General features: G+C 39.6%; 1 protein-coding gene across 4 annotated transcripts in view; it reads right to left on the reverse strand.

Annotated features, from left to right (window-relative positions):
- The window catches only part of VPS13A (vacuolar protein sorting 13 homolog A), a 110,664-nt gene extending 95,507 nt beyond the window's left edge, over positions 1-15,157 (reverse strand). For all 4 annotated transcript variants that reach the window (XM_065663629.1, XM_065663628.1, XM_065663631.1 and 1 more), the window contains exons 1-10: positions 15,019-15,157; positions 6,330-6,373; positions 5,854-5,896; positions 4,788-4,883; positions 4,404-4,505; positions 3,642-3,751; positions 3,238-3,297; positions 2,104-2,163; positions 1,792-1,872; positions 1,276-1,333 (exon numbers count right to left, since the gene is read on the reverse strand). In XM_065663629.1, the coding sequence (XP_065519701.1) occupies positions 1,276-1,333; positions 1,792-1,872; positions 2,104-2,163; positions 3,238-3,297; positions 3,642-3,751; positions 4,404-4,505; positions 4,788-4,883; positions 5,854-5,896; positions 6,330-6,373; positions 15,019-15,118 (754 nt within the window). In that variant the 5' untranslated portion in view covers positions 15,119-15,157. The remainder of the gene's footprint in view (positions 1-1,275; positions 1,334-1,791; positions 1,873-2,103; positions 2,164-3,237; positions 3,298-3,641; positions 3,752-4,403; positions 4,506-4,787; positions 4,884-5,853; positions 5,897-6,329; positions 6,374-15,018) is intronic.
- Positions 15,158-21,937: the final 6,780 nt, after the last annotated feature.

A 21,937-nucleotide genomic window follows, 5' to 3' on the forward strand; every position in this document is an offset into this window, starting at 1 on the left:
TTTTTATCTGTTCCTCAATTAAGCAATATGAGGCATTCAAAGCCATGTCTAGATCAGCATTTCCACTGTTTCAACAACTGATCTAAGGATAATAATTCAAGTATTACATGAATTTTTGTAAATCCTATTTTTGTCAAGTATCTTTGATTTCAACAGAAATACTGATAGACCATCTACACAGCAAATATTCTAAATTCACCAAGAGGTTCATACAAATGGAAACAGACATTTTTGCAAGATGAAACCATGTTTACAACAATTAGTTTTGTTTCATTTTAAGCCCTGTATTTCTTGAAGCTTATTTTACTTTTAGCTGCACATCTTATATGGTAGCATTTCTATTAATTTTCTCCCTGTATTTAGCTTACTAAACTTAATTTTTCATCCTTCCTATGTGTAAGTATTATGTTTGCATTTGGATCAAACTACAAAAGCTTTAGACAACTGATGATGTTTAAACTTATTTTCTTGTAAAAAAGAGTCAAACCTAACAATTGGAAAAAACAGATAAGAAAACAGAAGAAATTACTAAATAGTTCCCTGGCAAAGCAGGTCTCTGTCAAAGCAAGAGACACAGAAGGCTTCCCTTTCAGGCAAAGGCAGCAAGAAAAGCCGATAAACCAAACAGTGCCCTTTTAAACCCTATATAGCGAACTGAGGACTTGCTTGCTAAAGAACAAGGCACTTCAAAGGCCATTCTGCCTTGTAAACAGTTACTATCAGTCACACAGATGCACATGAGAAATAAAAACCATGTATTTTCCACACAATGAAAAGTAAATAATCACCAGCTAAAGCAATAAAATGTGCAATACAGCAACAGTTAAAAATAAAATAAAAATGTTGATGTTTCAAAGTTGTGTGATTACTGTTTCCACCTCTAATGAAAAAAGATACACTTCACATAAGGCAGGTGACCTCAAAAACATTAATCTATTACTCAAACCAATCTGATTCAAAAGACACACATGATGCACATATTATTGCTAGACTTCTTAAAATAATGAATTATCACTGAATGTGAACAAGGAGGATTTATATATGATATTTCATTAGAATGATATATGACTCAAGACTCATATTAGAATCAAAGCCTTTTTAAGGCTACATATAGGGTACAGTACTCACTGTCAGAGAGACAGATATTCCTGCCAAAGAACTAAACTGCACTCCTTACTAAGATTCCTGAGTAACAGCCAAAGTAGTGGCCTCTGAGAGGCATTAAAAATTAGAAGCAAGGTATACATGCATTATTACAAATAAAGTACCACTTACCAAAATCATAACCTTCTGGAATCACATTGTGGCTGGCAACTCCATGTTTTAAGTTAACCTACATACACCATGGAGTTAAAAACAAGTTGTATTTTTATTTCATTATAAAGTTTTAAAATACAAAACGTTAAGCCTTTTAATACAGGTTTCAGATAATCCCTCTGATAGACAGTCTAAATCAAAATACTCATCTATGTTTTAAACAGCATGAGACTTCTATTTTTAACTGATAAAAATCACTGAAGAGTAAGATTACCACATATTGTGTGTAATTTTTCTAACAGGCAACGGACAATTTTTTTAATTTTTTTTTTTTTAACTTCCTCAGATGGGTGTTGTACTTCCATCATGTAAAAATCTTAAAATTTACTGGTTTTCCTCAAAAAGCTATTAGTAAAAAGACAATTCTTGAGGACATTGGTTAACATAAATGGAAGCAGAAATAAATGTAAAGCATGTTCTATGCTTCACAGTACAAACTACAATACTAGATACATTACTTCATGCTTTCCTTACCAACGATTCATCACTACCACCATGGTAGAACATCTCTGATTTCACATTCCAGTAAGCAAAAAGGTTATCCAGTCGTACAAGCTGAAAATTCAACAGAACATATGTATTAGTACCTACGAATTTTAGATTCATAATTTGGATTTCATAAAGTGTTGATGAATTAAACATTCAGAACATCCCCTGAACACTCAGCATTCTTTTATTTTAGAGCCCATACAGATGTTTTCTTGACTTTACTTTCTATGGAAGGAACTCTAATTTAGCTTATTTTAGTAACAATTCTTTCTTTATCATACAGTTTATATATTGTACCTTGTAGAACAACTTGGCAGTTTCATCATGTAAACATGGATTCCAATTCTGATCTGAGGTCTGGAATGAAATTTAAAGAAAGTTATTCCAGTACCTGTAATACATCAACATATTATCATCACCAAAAACAAACCAGAAAAAGAGAGGAACATCATCATAATCAAACCACTCTGAAAATAATGGGACTGCATCTTCTGATTTAAGATGATTAAGACATTCTTTTAAGTGGAAACTTGATAAGGCTACTTACCCTCCCCCCACAAAAAAAAATTACACACATCTAACCACCATGACTGCAAGGCTACACATAAGAACCAAAAGATTCTTTAAAGTTCTGTTTTCAGTAGTGCAATTCTTTTCCTTTACACCAATATTATTTATTGGCAGGTTCTCTGGAAAGAGATAAACAATGGACTAGAATTTTTTTGTAATTCTAAAAGTAGCATTTTAGCATGAGCCCAGAAGAAACACTATATGCTATTATAGTTTTTCAAGAGTGAAATATTTTTTTTCTATTCACTATGCAAAACTGTTTAAAGGAAGGGGCTGGCAAGTATCTCTTAATGTGCTGGGAACAAGCACTCATAAGACAACTACTTAGCTCAAGAAAGTAACATTTACTTAGACATTTTATCAGTTACATAGCAAAAACTACTGAATCGGAGCAACATGGCAGAATAAGCATATTGGTGCTTCTAGAAAACAAATATAGTCTATGATGACTACTATTAGCACTTCAAAGCGGAGCCTGCAGATCGAAGAACTGAGCTCCAGTCTGAAACAAGATGCCACCCTCTTTCCCCCTTCCCCAGTCTCAAGTAATGACTTCCTTTCACAGCGCTCAAGGCAGTTTCAGTAAAATATTTATAGACTTTGAAAAACCCAAAACCTGGTATTTGGCAAAAATAAAGTGCAGCAGACAGAAAAATAATAATTTACTCCCAAAAGTCTGTTTAAATGCTAGCACTCAACCTTTAATGGCACCCCACCATTTATGCTGGACTTGATAAACCAAGCAGTTACTGTTGTGGATTGCTCATGATTATAGGCAAACTTTCATTACATATCATGACACTACAATAGTTCACAAAAACATAACTTTCAACATGCTTTTAAGATGAAAAATAAAATTACCTGCAAACTTAGGTTCTGAAGTGAAATCCCAAATGACAAGGGGTTATTCCGATTTGTGATCTAGCAGAGCAGGGGGGAAATATCAAAAAAGGATTACCTTATGCTCTAAGTTTAGATTTGTAATTAAACAGACAACAATTAAATATATATAATTGTCAGATTTGTGATATATATAACTTATTTGTGCCTGACACATGCTTGTAAATATCTTCATGCTTCAGTGCAAGCTTTTAATCAGTCTTCATTTAAAGGTGTTCTGGGTTTTTTTTTAAACTATGAAATTCCCAGAACTTTACTAGGATTCCCTTGACAGGAAAAGCAACTAGAAGAACTGAAATCAGATAGGTTCCTAATTTCATGTTAGAGTGCACAATCTCTTATGCTGAGACATACAAAATACTTACATCATCTTCATAGCGAATATGGATGTTGGAAATTTTCACCTGAAGATTTTTGATAACCTGAGTGACTAGTTTTTCCACAAAAGTGTCTTGTTTCTCTTCTTTTGCTTTATCTAAGTTAAAGGAAAATAATATTTTGTTTGCATTAAAGCACTTTAAAAGTTAGATTACAGAAAACAAAAACGTAATAGAGTTTGTATGACAGATATTTAAATTTTCTATTACACTGTACTCTAGTGTATAGAAATGTCTTTTCAGCATAATCCATAAAAATTATGGTCAGACTAGACAGTTTCAGCTGTATTACCTCCAGCCTGAAGAATCAGGTTGTTCAAAAATATGACTTGTACCCACTGATACTCCAGGTGGCCAATACACATTTCTTCAAAGTACCAAAAGTTAAATACAAGATTATGAGACTTCACATGAATCAAAGCACAAATTCAACAGAATCTTTAAAAAGGTGTAATTCTTTACTATTAGAAACAAAGTTAAATTTTTTCTTATGAAAGAAGAGGAAAATAACATCAGACAACATATGACATATGCAATAGTTGAAAAGCCTCATTTATATCAGATCACGTCAAAACTTGAACCTTTTGATTTTCAGGATGCTTGCTCTGTAATATTGATGGCAGCAACACCTAAAAATCTGTGACTAACAGATTTTTAAGTACCAAGAGGAAAACAGGAATCTAAAACACTTTACGTGGCAAATTAAAAGAAAGAAATAGCATTATTTTCATTAGCTTTTTCCACTCTTACCTTGGTCAGCTATTTTCTGCTTTGCTTCCTCTATCCTTTGTAATTCCCTCTGTCTTGCTTCCAAGAACTGCCTGGCTTCTTTTTCAGCATCATATTTTACACCTAAATAAACAATGTAAAAAGGTACGATACAAAAATTACACACATTTTTAGAAGATGCTGTTTCAAAAGCAGTAATTTTCATGGTTTGTTAATAGCTGCATAAGATGAAAACAATTAGGTGACTAAATGTAAACTACTGAAAGACACCCCACTCCCATTATCTAATTGCATTTGCTAGAACTATTTATCAGACAAAAAGTTCACGAAAGCAGGATCAACCCATTCCAGATTCCTTCAAAAGCACATCAGTCTATATTTACTTTTTCCTCTACATTAACTTACTGGCTGTGGGCACAATAAGCAAATAAACTCCATCAAGAACTGCCTCAACAGGCTGAGTATAAAGGTTTTGCCATGGAATCTGTAAGTTAAGTTGACCTACAAACACAAAAGAAAAGAGTTGAGATATACAGTTAAACAGTTGACTGGACAATAAAAATATTTAAAAGGTAATTGATATTTAAGCACAAAATCTATGAACAATTACTTTATTGGACAAAAAAAAAAAAAACCAGTGCAATAGAGGCACATGTCCCTTAGGTTATTTGTTTTACACAGGACACAAATGAACATGTGGCAAGTTTTCCCATGAGCAGAACTATTAATATACAGATTCTCTCTTTTTTCCCCTCGAATTACATTTCTTCTTTCTAACAGCAACCTCCCCCCTCCTTGCAAACCTACTGCAGCATCCTCATAAACAAGCAAAGCATGGGCAGCTCCTATATGATCAGCCAGCTAAATAGTCCCCAATACGTATTTTTCTTTATTTTTCTGTGGAAGAGTCTTCAAGTTGTATGTTTTGTAAACATGGGGAGTATGAGGTTACAAACTCTCTGACTCTTCACAAAAGTACTAATTTTTCTAAACTATGAAATCAGTCAGAGAAAACACATACTTCCAGGGTAGATTAAGGGAAATATAATGGCTTTAGACTTAGTTTGCTTTAAGAAACCACTAACTTTTACAAGACAACCAACTTGTAATGAGAGAAATTCCCATATTAACAAAAAATAGGGAAGGAGGATAGAAAAGGAAGTGGAAGGCAAAATCCTTCTGAGGGATGAGAACTAGCCCTGCTCAGTTGCCCATCTTTGCTGTGTTGGGTTCTTATTTATACTACGCTGATGAGACAGGACCCCAGTGTATTTTAACTTTGCCACCTCATCTTAAGAAAATGAGCTGCTTCAAACGTTTTTGCTTCAAAAGAAACAAACTTCAGAGTGTACAAAGCATTCAAATCAAGGAAATGTGGTAAATTACTTGTTCAGCGTGCCTAGGGTGACTTGCAAGGAAAAGCAGTATGTTTAACAACTCCTGCATTGGTGTATGGTGAAATGTAACTTACCAATATGTCCCGCTATAACTTTAAATGGCACATCCAGCTGACTCTGAAAAAAAAGTGTTTTAGAACATTAAAGCTCATTTCAGCAACTTGTGAAATGTTCCCATATTAGAAAAAACAAAAAAGATGATAACCTTAAAGCTAAGAAGTTTACCTTTCAACCACGGAAAAAAAAAAAAACAACAACAATATAATGGGACAAGTAAGCCATTTGTTTGCTTTTGACCTCAATACATTCTTTCAGCTATTCAGGGTTTGGTTTTGAAGAAAAATAAAGCTAAATGAAGCCAGCATACACCCTCACCTTTAAATTTAATCTCAAATTAATTAGGTAATCCAGACAAATTGAGAGAAAAAAAAAAAAAACACAGTAGGTTTGCACTTAAAATACAGTGTACCCTAAAAATGAGCCAAAAAAGCACATAAAACCCAAAAGTTCAAGAATCATTTTTGCAATAAATTTATTTTCACTAACTTACCAGTGCATTTTCTTTTATTTCAAGATTCTTAAGTGCTACAGCTCCTAAAAAACAAGAAGCCAACAAGTAAAACTATAATAAGCAAAGTAGTTTTGGTCCTCGCTAAATATTCCAAAGCCTGAGTCATTAGCCCCTGACCTGTGGTACTTCAAGTATTTGCTACAACCTGCACCTCAAATATCCATGAAAGATTATTAAGAACACACTGTTCATTCATGCTATAAAATAGTATCTGGTATGTTCTTATGGAGTTTGCATGTCCATGGAAAAAAAAAAATCTAAGATTCGTATAAACGTTGGGAATTACTGTCACATTTTGTAAGGACCCATTTTTAAATTAAAAGTTTGCTTCTTTTTCCTCAACCATCTGCTCCCTGTGCTTGTGGAAATCTAGCAACATTAAATTTAGAGTGAATTTTTAGCTCTCAAAAGATCTTACATTTGCAAGATGTATTTATAGGCTTATAAAAGTTCACAGGAAGCATTTCAGTAAATCTAATTTTTTAAATGTCTATAGATAACAATAATTCCATACCCTGTAAACACAGAAAATTCGAATTTGTAAGGTTTGATTTTACAACATACTTGGCATCAGACACTTGCCATACAAAAGGAACATTAGAAGGGACCAGGAAACTCATGATATGCATACACTCCAAAGCAATGTCTTCTGCAAATTCTACAAGAAGGATGGAACACCTGCAATGGTTATCTTCAAATTAGTTGTATAGTGTTAACACATGAACATGGAACAGACACCTTATACAGCTTAGCAGCGGCATAAATGAAATTCAGGAAACCAGAAGCAGATTACAGGCCTGGAAACTAATACAGCTTGAGATTGCAAAAGAAGATTTGATTGATCCAATAATGCTTTCCTTTGGGGGACACAAGTTGAAAATAGCTAAACATAGGGGCAGACAGGAGCTCCAGCTGCAAGGAATATCCTTGCCATTGTACAGTGTTGATAGCATTAGATTAATGTTCAAAGTATCACTAATTTTGTGAAAACAGACCCTAATCTCAAATATGCATTTATTAGAACAGTTGGCTCAAGCTGTTGAACTGTGGTGGAAGTGCTGGTCAAGTAAAGTAATCCATCCATCTTGTAGTACTCATAAAGTACTATAAAGTTTTTAATTATTTAATTTATTCATTGCAACAATGCATTATCACTTTACCTCAGAATTCTATACATCTGGTACTAGGTACCATCAGCATCTCCAGACAAATACTATATGCAGAAGGTATTTTTTGAGAGTTAGTTGTTCTGCTATTAAGCCTTACAACAGACCTATACTGTACAAGAACACTGGGGAGGCGGGGGGGGGGGGGGGGGGGGAGGGAAGAAAAAGAAGAAAGAAAAAAAACCAAAGGATTTCCAGCAGTAGTCTGCAACTACCCTAGTAACTATAACTAGCCTCCATAGTTTAGAGGTAATAACAAGACGACAGGTTTTATATAATATTGGGTTCAACTCTAAATTTACTCCTTGAAAAAGCTGATCCTGCACAGACCATTTTAACACTCATTAGAGAAAGTTTCATTATATGGAGACACCAAAAAAAGTGGGGTGGGGGGAAGCCATTTGCTTCTCTAAGATGACATCACTAATTGTAATTGTATTCATGGCAAGTAATTCTAATTGTATGCAGAGCAAATGTTCAAGTTTGCAACCAAGTTACGATGCATGGCATGCAATTTTTGCACATCAGTTGAGCCACGGCAAAAAAAGTTCATAGGCGAACTCTAAACGTGACACAGGAAGCAGTTTAACTGGGTTTGGTTTCTTCAGTTTCATTGTCAGCTAAGCAAACCACCTTATTTATCAAGGGTTTGGCGCATGCCACATTTCAGCCGAGGCACTGTAACTTAAGCTGCAATAATTTGGCAACCCTAATGCTTCTGAAAACAAGGTACTGTAAAATGAGTAAGGATTATTATCTTAAGAATTTACAAACATTTTGTTGTAGAGAACTACAGCTCATTTTAGCTGAGCACATTGTTAATGGCAGAGAATAAACATGGTATCAATAGTGTTTCAAACAAGGCAGCTTTGACAAGTCTACATGAAATGTTGGGAGTGGGAAGTCGGGTAAACATCTATTCAACATTTTTCCTATACTTATGCTTTTACAATTAATAAGTTTAAAGGTTTCAGCTAAAATCATTAGAAGAGGTAGAAATCAGGAAAACTTCAATCATCTCAATTTTCATATAAAACTACTGAAACACATTCAATAAAATAACAGTTTACTTACAAAAACCTTGATTGCGAGACTAACCACAGTGAATAGATAATCAAAACACACCAAAGGCTCTTACTGAAGCACTATGTTTTATATACGTATGCAACCCTTCCTTCTCCTATACCTGAGATGGAATGCAAAACTGATTGACTAAACATTCCTGCAAGTAAACATGAACTATTTGCAAAGTTAGCATACCTCACTGGCAAACAATTCTAACACTCACTATTTGAAATGCAATAACTGACCATGTCAGTATCTTCTTTCATTGCCAAAATTTAACCCTCGCAAATAGAAGCGGAAAAAATCAGGGAACAAATGCCTGTTACAGGACATAACACAGCTACTTTTTTTTACTACAATTTTAATGTCTTTGAGCACTGCCAATGGATTTTAATAGCAAGAATTTCAAAATGCATTAAGATGTGGCTGTTTGGCTCTGTGGGGTCTGGGGTAGAGGGATGACATTCCCCCTTGGGGGCAACTGGATGTTTCCTTATTTTGACAACAGAAATGCAGCCAGATAAAAGCCCATTTGAGGGATTAAAAAATGCCCAACTAAGCAACCTTGAAAACTGTATGGAGTGGTATAAATATCTAGAATTAAACATGCAGCCAAAACAATAATAAAAGCCAGAACATTTATAAACACCTATAGCACAGTCTAGGAAATATGTAGGCTATATTATAAAGCAAATCCTTAGTGATCTCTGGACACTGTAAATAATTGAACAAAATCAAACATTTGCCAAAATTATGGAACAAACAGGTTTGTAGTTTCAATTTTAGATACTCAAAATAACATCATGAATTTGCTTGCATGAACTAACATCTACTACCAAGGACTTGGCTGACAAGAACAAAACTATAAAATAAAATAACACTCAGTAAACCATTTGACCAAAGAGGCTTAACTGAAATTGCTACAGATGTTAACAAGAGCTGAAGAGAGGGAAGAATATTAATCCACATAAAAACCTGCAGATTTAACCTATGTATTAATCCCATCTCTGCTGTCTTGTAAATAAGAACAGGGCAGAAAGAGTGAGGGAGCAAAGAAAGCAGGTGAGAGACAGAGGAAAGATGACAGGCATCAGAAACCGAAAATATCTCAGCTGGTACTGGACCAGTACCAAACACTTCCGCTGTAGTGGGTTAAGCCCAGCTGGTAACTCAGAATCACACAGCCACTCGCTCACCCCCCCCTTCCTTCCCCCTCGCTCCAAGAGGGATAGGAAGAAGAATCGAAAGAATGTAAATCTCATGGGTTGAGATAAGAACAGTCCAGTAACTAAGGTATAATACCAAACTATTACTACTACTAATAATAATAATAATGATAGCGGAAATAACAAGGGGAGAGAATACAAAACTAAAACACAAAAAGGAAAGAAACAAAAACTACAAGTGATGCACAATACAGCTGCTCACCACCCGCCAACCAATAGCCAGCCTGACTGAGCAGTGAGTGATATAGGCCTTTCAGGTAACTCCCTCCAGTTTATATACTGGGCATTGCACGCTGTGGTATGGAATAACCCTTTGGCTAGTTAGGGTCAGGTGTCCTGTCTCTGCTTTCTCCCGTGTTCTCATGCCCCTCTTCATTGGCAGAACATGAGACCGAAAGTCCTTGATTGGAGTAAACATTACTTAGCAAGAACTAAAAACACTGGTGTTCTCAGCACTGTCCTCAGACTTAAGTCAAAAATTCAGCACTGCACCAGCTACTAAGAAGCAGAAAAATAACTGCTACAGCTGAACCAGGACACCCACTCACATATTTTAACATCAATTCTTCATAATTTTAAATGCTTTTTAGCAACAGCATTATCAGCTTCTGAACCCCTTTGGTTACTTCATACAAATTGCTGATTTTGCCTTTCATTTGTGCTCTTAATTTTCTCCTCTTTAAGCAGACCTTCTGGAGACAGGCTCTAAGTTGATGACAGTACCTGCTCTATTGACATCTGCTGTAAAACAGGTCATGAAGGACAGCACAAAGTACTAGATATTCTTCATTCCTCAATAAATTCAAATTGTTATCATGTAGGGGACGGACTGCACCTACTATACTGCCTATATACCTATATACCTACTACATCTGCTACATCTGAACACGGTATGCAAAAGTAATCATCTTTATTATAATAGGTGTAGCCATAACAAATAAATTTAAAAAAAAAAAAAAAAGTGCTTGTGTGCTCACAAATTTGTGTCAATTATCTGCGTGTATCATCCTACTAACATAGCTTCCCTGTAGGAGGCACCAGCTATTCAAATAACAAGTTGTGGTAAGTAAGATACGCTTGAGACATTACCTAATAAATAGGTGTGCCAAGTCAACTGAGAATTAAGTATTTTAAAGGACAGTATAGAAGGTCTGCATGACACGGAATGAAAAAGTTGTTTAGGCCCAGTCAAAGGAAAATAGCAACACGGTGAAACAGCTGATCTCTCATCCTGTTTGGAAACCCCAGCGTCACTTCACTTCTCAGAGATAACTGTCATTACTTTAATCATTTCTTTGGGTAGTGACATATAACTTTATTAGGTCTAAAGCATGCAAAAATACGTAACTTGTCTAGATACTTCTCTAACCTGTTTACCTACGCGAAGTACTTAGACATTTGTTAACACAGCTTATTGAAACTATCAGAGTAAGAATAGGTTTAAAACACTATCTTTCCCAGCATCAGCATCATTAAATAATTATCCTTGATGACTGCCTAACACAGTAGCTTTTTATTCTGCTTCATACTAACAGAATTCTTAAGGAAAAAATAATAAGCGTTTGTTCCCTGTTACACTGTTTTCTAAGCCTTGGCCTTTCCAATATTGGCCTTACCTACTCAAAGTACCTTCTTTACTTGCATAGGCTCTCGTATGTCCTCCCTTCTGCATTGCCTTTTGAATTTCAGTTTATTCAGTTCTTGCAAATCTCTCAGCTATGACTCTGTTTCCAGACAACGCATCGCCTTTTAAAATTTAAGATACACATTTATAGCGCATATGCAGTGCTATAGCATCCAAAAAGCACTGGCCATTTGTTACAGAAAGAAAACTTCCCTTTTAATTGCTATCAAAATATTTAATTGATTTGGGACAATCTGATTTCAAGACTACATGATTTATGTAAACTTTAGCAAGTTTATGACACACAAAGACATGTACTATATAAAAACACAGAGCTCTTAATGGAAATGCTTTCAGAGAGTGCAGGCAAGCACAAAAATGTATTAAGTTTACGCAAAATACAAAGACAAAAAATAGTATTATTTTATTAAAATTGTAATAATAATTTAGTTCCATAATTTCAGTAATTAGGAAGACAAAATTATCAGTAGAATCTAGATACACTGAGCGTAGGGATCTACTAATCAGTGATGGCCTCCATATAAATACAGCAGCCTACTGCTATTACTACTGTTACTGCCTTTTAGATAGAGGCAATTTTTAAGTCCTCCAAGATCTTTGGAATGAAACAAAACACATTGCTTGAAATGAAACATTAAACACAGTTTAAGTTACAAATGCAAGTGAAAGCATCATGCAGTAGTGTCGTGGTTTGAACCCAACCACAAACCTCGTCCACTCACTCCCCCCCCTTCTTGCCCTCCCCCTGCTTCTGGAGGGACGGAGAGGAGAATCAAAAAGAATGCAACTCCCACGGGTTGAGATAAGAACAGTTTAGTAACTAAGGTATAACATAGATCACTACTGCTACCACCAATAATAATAATGATAAAAGAAATAACAAGAGGAAAGAATACAACACCTTAACACCAGCCGACCAATAACTCGCCCCACTCCCCCCAGCCGAGCACCGACCGATACCTCCTCCAACCCTCCAGTCCCTCTCCTTCCGGGTAACTCCCCGTTACATCCTGGGCATGACGTGCTGTGGTATGGAATACCTCTTTGGTCAGTTTGGGTCAGGTGTCCTGTCTCTGCTTCCTCCTGGCCTCCCCTCCTCCCTGGCAGAGCATGAGGCTCAGAAAGTCCTTGGCCAGACCAAACATTCGAGCAGCAACTGAAAACATCGGCGTTATCACCACTGCTCCAAGGCCAAAAGATCAAAACACAGCACTGTACTAGCTCCTAAGAAGGAGAAAAATGACTGCTGCTGCTCAAAACCAGGACAAGTAGACAAGATAAAAATAAACTTCTACAGGTGATCCTTCAGCAATGCTACACAGTTAGGCATCAAGACATAGCTTCTTATATCAATTTTCATGCTAAGCAAGTGCACAGACTAAGTAGAGAAAAACTAATCTTTCCTCTAGTACAAAGGCACTATTCTGTAGATAAAGGAATTTAAAGAAAAAATATACTAAAGCCTCTAAAATATTAAAACTACTTGAAGAGGAAATAATATGAAAGGCCAAAATTAAGTTCCACGTACATAAAAAACCATAACAGCCCAACATTAACACTCTACAGTCAAAATTAGTGAGAACTATTTAAGATTTTTTTTTTTTTTTTTTTGAGGGAGTTAATGTGCATCTGGTCTGGTACGAGTTGCCTCGTAGAACCATAACCCACCAAGAGTAACCACCAGCAATCTACAGAGCTGGAAAAATAAGGTTTTACCTCTTTGCAATGTTTAAACATTGCCCAACATATTTAAATGTTCCATATCTTAAAGTTCCTTTCTCCAGAGAGGTACAGAGGTCAGCCTAGCGTGGTGCTGACAGCTTTATAGCGTTAGTGTCATCTTCATTATTATTAGACAAAGCTGCAAGTGTGAAGCTGCTGTCCTTATACTGATACCAGGTCTGAACAATAGCAACAGCAAGAAAGATGGAGGGAGAGAGGACTATTTATTCTATGATTCTATTTCCTGCCCATGGCAGGGGGCTGGAACTAGATGATCTTAAGGTCCTTTCCAACCCTAACCATTCTATGATTCTATTTTACATTATCCTGCTTGCCTTTCTTGAAATGAAATAAGAAACTATGATCACTTAAGACACAAATGATATGTTCTGTACACAAATTATTTGTTTGATACTGCTTCTTTCAGCAAAAGTGCAACTCATTCCTTTCAAATAAGACACACACAACACACAGTATATAACCTATCAATGCTATACTGGGCCTTACCCTTATAGATCAATGACTACTACTTTTTCTCCAGCAATTACATGCGCTGTCACAGTGTTACAACTCCATACAGAGACTGAACTTTGCAAAGAACCCCAAAATTCCCTGACTAACTGAAGGAAAACTAGAGCAGACATGAAACCAAACAAGGACACCATTTCGAAAAACAGATGCGTGAAACAAAAAAGTCCAAGATGCAAAAAAATCTGATTCATAAACAGAAGTACCTAAGACTGGAATTGTACCTCGAAGATGCTTCACACCTGCAGATGTATGAACACACAGGTAAAAAACAAACAGAAAAAAAAGGCAAATGTGCACCTCTGCCTTTGTTGATGCTGCCGACACCCAGAATACACATTCAAAATCCAGCCAGGAGTGGTCACTGCATACGCATCTGTCAATTGTGTGGGTCCCTAAGCTGCCTTACTTTGCCCAGACATACTGGACGGCGAGATCTTTGTTGCTGTTTTCCTGTACTTAAGTTACTAAAGGGACCTCCACAGAACAGAATACTTCCCCTCCTTCAGAACTGGCATGCTAACTGCCGTTCTACAGACTACTCGCCTAGCACGGCTGGTCATAGCCTCTGCAAATACCTAAGACAGTTTCCATAACTGATTCTTCAACGCTAAAAATGACAAATATTCTAGACCTACTGATGACAGCACCAAGAAACGGAATGTCACTGCTGTTTGCACAGAGGCTGCTCGCTTCCACCGGCACACCGCCGATACCAAAATGTTATCAAAACCCCGTTTGTTTTCAGTTTCTTATTTCCTGATAGGGAAAAGAGTCGGTCCGGTGTGGCGCTCACCAAGGCCGGGTAAGACTCTCCGCCCAGCCCTCCCCGAACTTTCCGCGAGTGCCTTAAGCGCCGCTCGGACCGACACCCGCAACCTCCCCACCCCGGGTACGACCCAGCCAGGAGAAGGCAGCAGGGGCAGCTCCACGAGGCAGAATTAACCGCAAGCGGGCATTCACACCCCCCCAGCGCTTCCCCCGCCCGCTGCAGCGCCTCCCGGCCTCTCCCCGCTGCCGCACCCGGCTGCTCCACGCCCCCCGCGGACACTTCCCTGCCGCCCGCCCCCACAACTATTTTTAAGCTGCCGAGCAGGTGGAGCGGCGGCGGAGCTGCGGGCAGTCAGCCCAGCGCGGTGGCGGGGCGGCATCGCCCGCTCCGGCCCGACGGGCCCCGACGCTCAGGGACCACCGCCCCGGCCTCCTCCCTGCGGGGGCGGGCGGGCAGCTAAGCGAGGGTGCTGAAGGCGGAGCGGCGGGCGGGCGGCGCGGCAGGGCCAGGCGGCGCGTCCCCCCGCGGCGGGGCAGCCCCCTACCTCCCCAGATGCCCAGCTTCAGCTGGGAGCTGTCCAGGTTCACCACGTAGTCGCCGAGGAAACGGTTCAGGACGTCCACGACCAGCGACTCAAACACCATCCTGCCCGCCGCTGCGCACCCGCGGCAGCACAGGCACAACCGCCGTCCCGGCTCCGGCTCCTGACCGACCGCTGCCCCTCCCCCAGACCGAGGGGACGGCGCTAGCGCCCCCGCCCCGCCTTCCCCGCATGCGCCTTGGGCCGCCCTCTGCCGCGCAGGCGCGGTAAGCGTGGTGCCGGCTGACAGGGGGAGGGCGGGGCGGGGTGCGCTGCGCCGCGCCGCGCCGCGCCGCGCCGCGCCGCGGGAGGCGGCTGGGCCGGGGAGGGGCGCGGTGAGGGAGGGGAGCAGGTTGAGCGGGGTAGGTGCCTGCGGGTGTGCCTGCGGCCGGTCCGAGCGCCGGGCGGTGGTTGCGCACTGGCCGGCAGCTCCTGGCCGGGTTTAGGATGTCAGTCAGCTGGTCCAAGGCGTTCAAATGCGATGGCCGTTACCGTTTTTTTGAATGTGTTTTTTTGCCCCGGTTTAAGCCAGTGTAGAAATTACTGCAACACTCAGCTGACTGAATTACTGTCGGTGACAGCAAGCTGTGTGTTGCAGTCGACATGCTGGAAGGAAGGAATGCCATACAGAAGGACCTTGAGAAGCACGAGAGGTGGCCAGTGCCAACCTCATGAAGTTCAACAAGGTCAAGTGGAAGGTCCTACACCTGGGCTGGGGCAACCTCAGGCACAGCTACAGATTGGGCAGAGAACTGATGAAAGCAGTGCTGGGGAGAAGGACTTGGGGGTGTTGGCTGATGAGAAGCTCAACATGATCTGGCTTGAGTGTGAAACCAACCGCATCCTGGGCTGCATCAAAAGGAGCATGACCAGCAGGTTGAAGGAGGTGATCCTGCCCCCCTACCCTGCTCTCATGAGACCCCACCTGCAGTACTGTGTTCAGCTCTGGGATCCCCAATACAACAGGGACATGAACCTGCTCGAGCAAAACCAGAGCAGGGCCGCAAAAATACTCTGAGGGCTGGAACATCTCTGCTATGGAGACAGGCTGAGAGAGTTGGGCTTCTTCAGCCTGGAGAAGAGAAGGCTTCAGGAAGACCTTAGAGCAGTGTTGAGGACGTAAAGGGTGCCTACAGGAAATCTGGAAAAGGACTTTTTGCAGAGGTGTGTAGTTACAAGAGAAGGGCTAATGGCTTTTAACTGACAGAGGGGAGGTTTAGATTAGACATTAGGAAAAAAATTCTTCACCGAGGGTGGTGAGGCACTGGAACAGGTTGCCCAGAGGAGCTGTGGCTGCCGTATCTCTGGAAGTGTTTAAGGCCAGGCTGGAGGGGGCTTTGAGCAACCTGATCTGATATGCATCCCTGCCCATAGCAGGGGGGTTGAAACTAGATGATCTTTAAGGTCCTTTCCAACCCTATCCATTCTATAATTCTATTATTAGCATAATTACTAAACCAAGTTGAATCTTGGTACTTCTCGAAAGAGCTTGACTCTGACATCACTGGGATGCGGTGAATCAAACTGCAAAATCTGGGTCATGTTTGCCCTGAGTGACTGTGTGCCAATACCTCCCGCGCTCACAAGATTCTTGTTCTGTCAAACAGCCGCAGTGCATTTCTTTGATGATGGCAGGAAGAAAATAATTTATATCCAACTTGTTCCTGGAACTGCAACAATTAGGTTTTAAATTAAGTTTAAAAATTTAATTGGTAAGGAAAACCCCTGAGTTTTTACAGCATGCAGTATTGGGTTTGCAGGGCACATTTGCGGGGATGGAGGGCAGCATTTCCTAGAAGAGACTGGGTACTGGCCAGTGCCAGACAGCCCATTTATGCCAGCTCCAACAAACCCACTCCAGAGCACAGCTGGGCCTCTCAGCAATGCTTGTGGCACCTCTGTGATAATGTATTTAAGAAAGGGTAAAAATTGCTGCACAGCAGCTGTGAGTGAGAGGAGTGACAAAAACACGGGAGAAGCAGCCCTGCAGACACCAGGGTGAGTGCAGAAGGAGGGGAGGACGTGCCGCAGGCACCAGAGCACAAATTCCCCTGCAGCCTGTGGTGCAGACCATGGTGAGGCAGGCTGTCCCCCTGCAGACCATGGAGATCCACGCTGGAGTAGATACCTACCTGCAGCCCATGGAGGACCCACACTGGAGCAGGTGGATGTGCCCCAAGGGAAGCAGCAGCCCATGGAGGAGTGGTTTTCTGTTGTGACCTTGTGGCCATAGTTAGAAGTCTGTAACACCTGCAGACTTACCAAGGCACGAGAGTTCAGAAGAAATCTGAGCAGTGTTCACACAGAGGTCAGGGTGGCAGGTCATCAGGTCATCTTCAGGGTACAGGGCAATCACAGCCAGCCTTCTCAGTCATGTACTAAGAGTTCAGGGAAGTAAACCTGCCCACAGAAGAAATAAATATGTTTCTGCTTGGTTTTGTTCTCAAAAACTTCTAATTTCCAGGGTCTAATGAAATCATGTAACTTTAGGCCTATTGATTCCATGTATTTTGATGTACATAAATATAAAAATTCTCATACTTGTTTCTTCGGTGTTGCAGGTAGTGCTTTCAGAATGGCTTTGGCTCAAAACAGCGTGGGAGGTCATGAATTAAAACAGGACGGACTGTGAACCTTATTTAGTTTGTCACCAAAGCCCACCAAACATTGAATTCTGTCGATCTTACAAGGATGTCAGAATGTATGAACTATTTCATAAACCATTTTAGAATGCATTCATAACTACAGTAAAGCCACACATCACAGGGATGCTTTATTTCTAAGTCTTTCAGAGACACATGGTTTTGAGTCTTCTTTGGAATCAGCTGAATCATGCTGGAACAATGTTTGCTCTAGTTACACAACCTTTCCTTAGGACAAGGTGAAATATGCGTAAGTCCTAAACTACTTTAATTATACATGCAGCAATGTACTAGCTGCTGTAAAATGTAGTAAGCTTACTCAGTAAATCCATAGTACTGAGTCTAAACTCTTCAAAAACTAGAAGAGTGTAAACACTCCTGAATTTTACATCTGTTCATGATATACAATAAAAACTCCAAGGTCTGTTTATCAATAAAACATTTCATCTCAATTTTAAGGCCAATTCTTGCAGATGTAGCAATGAACTAGAGAGTAATTTTATTCTTCCTGCCATCATCAACGAAGTGTATTCACTGGTTTGGCAAAACAAACACTGAAAGTTCAGTAGGCTTCTGAATACATTCACCAGGAAAACACTGATCTTCAGGTTTTCAAGTTTTGTTCAGCAGACTCCTAGCACTGTAAATTGTGTCTTTTCACTCGCTAGTTGTAAAATGCTCTCTTGTTGATGTCTGCTGACAAGAATTATTTGTTGCTTACATCAATACCATCAAGAATGTGGTTTTGGTGCCTAAGTAACTGCAGAAGTCTGGCCCTATATGTGAACAGTTACTAGAAATAGAACACAAAGTAGAAGGTTCCTGTCTTAATTGAAGAGGTGCCATATGGCAAAAGAAAGGAAATTGATAACATTGTCTGTGACACTAAGGACAATAATTAAGCCCAAGGGTATTACATCCACACTTTATTCAGTATGAGCTTGTCCATTTAGGCTAATGTTTTTCCATATTTATGGTTTTAATTTGGTAGTTTGATAATTAAACTATATTATTGTCATTTTTTATAGTTACTAGTTTGTTATTATTGCTTATGCTTTTTGTTTCAGAATCATAAGGTGAGAATTTTGTCAGGGTTTTTTTTCTTGTTTGGGTTTTGGGGGGTTTTGTTTGGGGCTTTTTTTTTTTTTTTTTTTTTTTTTTTAGGGAAAAAGGATATTTCTGTAGGGATTAGGTATATTAGCCAGGTTGTTGCAGCATTCATTGGCCTTGATAGAGGAATAAAGATCTGGAATTCTTTTCTGGAGTCAAGGCATTTCTTGGCAACTTGGAGTTCTCTTGTGAACTACATCCTTTGTTAGTTGTTAACTAAATGAGATTATTGCACATAATATATAGTCAGAAGAAAATATGCTAAATAGAATTGCAGTCTAACATAACAGTAGACAGAAGTTTTTCCAATATATTTCACATTTTGGCAGTTGTCACTGATTAAAAGATTTAATGAAGTACTAAACATTTAGTTTACAACAGATTTCAGAATTTGCATTTAATTATAAATTGAGTAAATCATATATATATCTCTACTATAACTGAAAGGATTTTGGAGCTCTATCCTGACCCTTATGTTTCCAATGTAGATAAAATACGTGGAAATGATTACTCTGAAGAGTTCCAATTGCAAGAAAGAAACATGAGAAAAAAAGGGCAGCAACTAGCAATGCAGCTTAAAAGTGGCACTTCCTGAGCAATCACATGCACTCTGAGTTGGCTTCCCAAACAGCCAGTGTTTGCAATAGCATTTTTTATTACTCTCTGGTTTTAGATGAGCAGCATTAATGTCATTGTAAGTGATCCTCAGATCAGTGAAGTAAACAGAGATGTTACCACTGATTCCAGTAGAAATGGCATCAGGACCCCAGTAGGGCAGTTCTGAATGCTGGGAATACAAGTAATGTGTTTGCTATGACAGATTTACACAAGAGAAATCCATGTTAATAAGATTGCTCATAGGTTACACATGCTATTGACAGAACTGCTCAGGGTACACTATCTGCTATTTTGCATAACCCAGACCTCATTCTGACAGAAGTGGCAGCCAGATATAACTTCCTTAATTTTAAGAAACCACTTTGAGAACTCATAGGCTATCTTGATCTTTTTATTCACTGCTAGCCTTTGCGGGTCAAGTATGGCTCTATTTTTTCAGCTGCAGTGTACATTCCTACTGTGCTGCGGTGACAAATACCTGCAATGTGCTGCATATCCTGCACAATGTGTGGCACTTTGCTTCTATGTGCTATCTAATTGTTAAACGTATTATTTGTGTTTTAATTAAATACAAAGCACTAATCTTCAGTGAAGCCTGTACTCCCTATCCTGCATTCAGACATCTGTTGTGCTACTGAAACTCAGTCAGGTAATATAGTTGTGCAGTTGCAGGTCATCGTGGTTTAACTCCAGCTGGCAACTAAGTACCACACAGACCCTCTCTCACTTCTTCCCCACTGGTGAGATGGGGATGAGGATAAGAAAAAAGTAAAACCTGCAGGTTGAGATACAGACAGTGAAATAATTGAAGTAAAATGTTATAGTAATAATTGTAATGAAAAAGAGAGGAATAAAGCCCAAGAAAGACAAGTGACGCACAATACAATTCCTCACCACCCCCTGACCAATACCCACCCTGACCCAAGCAATGATCTGGGCCTTCCAGATGAGTCCCCCCTGTTTATATCCTGGGCATGACGTGCTGTGGTATGGAATACCCCTTCGGCTAGTTTGGGTCAGGTGTCCTGTCTCTGCTTCCTCCCAGCTTCTTGTGCACCTCCTCACTGGCAGAGTATGAGACTAAAAAAGTCCTTGATCAGGGTAAGCGCTACTGAGCAACAACTAAAACATTGGTGTGTTATCAGCATTGTTCTCAGACTAAAGGTAAAACACAGCACTGCACCTGCCACTAGGAAAAAAAATAACTATCCCAGCTGAAAACAAGACACAGCTGTACTGTTTAATGCTGAAGGGTAGTAGTAGTAGTCAAATGGTAGTTTTTATGCTAGATTTAACCTGTAAGACTGTTTAGTCTGCTAAATGCATTTCTCTAGATGTTTGGACCTTTTTGTGTGGGAAAATGTAGCAAGGGAGACAAGTCAGGTGTGTGGTGTCAGATCTGAAGGTCAGTATGTGGCTAAATATTTTTTCCTCTCTTTCAGTTGGCCAAATATCATGACTTAACCCTAGCTGGCGACTAAGGACCATGCAGCCACTTGGTCACTCCACACCCCACACCCTGAAGGATGGAGGAAAGTATTGTAAGAGTAGGTGAGAAAACCTGTGGGTTGAAATAAAGACAATTTAATAAGGAAAGCAAAAGCTGTGCATGCAAGAAAAGCAAAACAAGGAATTCATTCACTATTTCCCATGGCAGGCGTCCATCTCCAGGAAAGCAGGGTTCCATTGTGCGTAATGGTTACTTGGAAAGACAAATGCATCATTCCAAATGTCCCACTTTCCTTCTTCTTCCCTCAGTATTATATGCTAAGCATGATGCCATATGATCTGGTGTACCCCTTGGGTCAGCTGGGATCAGCTGTCCTGGCTGTGTTCCCTTCCAACTTCTTGTGCACCCCCAGCCTGCTTGCTTTAAAAAAAGGCCCAGAAAAGGCCTTGATGCTGTGCAAGCACTGCTTAGCAGTAACTGAAATATCACATCTGTGTGTTATCAACACTGTCCTCATCACAATCCAAATCGTAGCGCCATACAAGCTATTATGAAGTACATTAACTCTATCCCAGCCAACATCAGCACACAAAATTAGAAATATGACTTGTGCTCATAAAGTATGCATTTCTGGGACAGTTTTGTAATATCTGTATTTTTAAAATTAGTCTTAGTCGTTGGTCAGCTGATAGGAATGTATGAAAACCAAAAAAGACCTGAAAAGGCGGCAGTACATATTACATTAAAAAAAAAAAAATAAACCAAAAAAACCTAACAAAAAAACAACGACAAAAAAAAACCCAACAACCAACACAGGAGCAGCAAAGCCAAAATGCTAGTGGGATTCCTTAACTATAATGGAACCTCTGGATACTGAACTTGGCACTTGGTGTTTCTCCTCTCAAGACTGCAGGAATCAGAGTGAATGAGATTTTGCTAGTAATGCTAAGGACAGAGTTACAGTTTGAGAGCTGTCTTTATTAGGTGACTGAGACAGCACCATCTAGTGGGGGTACGCAAGTTTCTCAGCGTAGTGCTGGACGGATGAGCTCGTGCATTTTTT

The sequence above is a fragment of the Lathamus discolor genome, chromosome Z (assembly GCF_037157495.1).
Source record: "Lathamus discolor isolate bLatDis1 chromosome Z, bLatDis1.hap1, whole genome shotgun sequence".
NCBI lineage: Eukaryota > Metazoa > Chordata > Aves > Psittaciformes > Psittacidae > Lathamus > Lathamus discolor.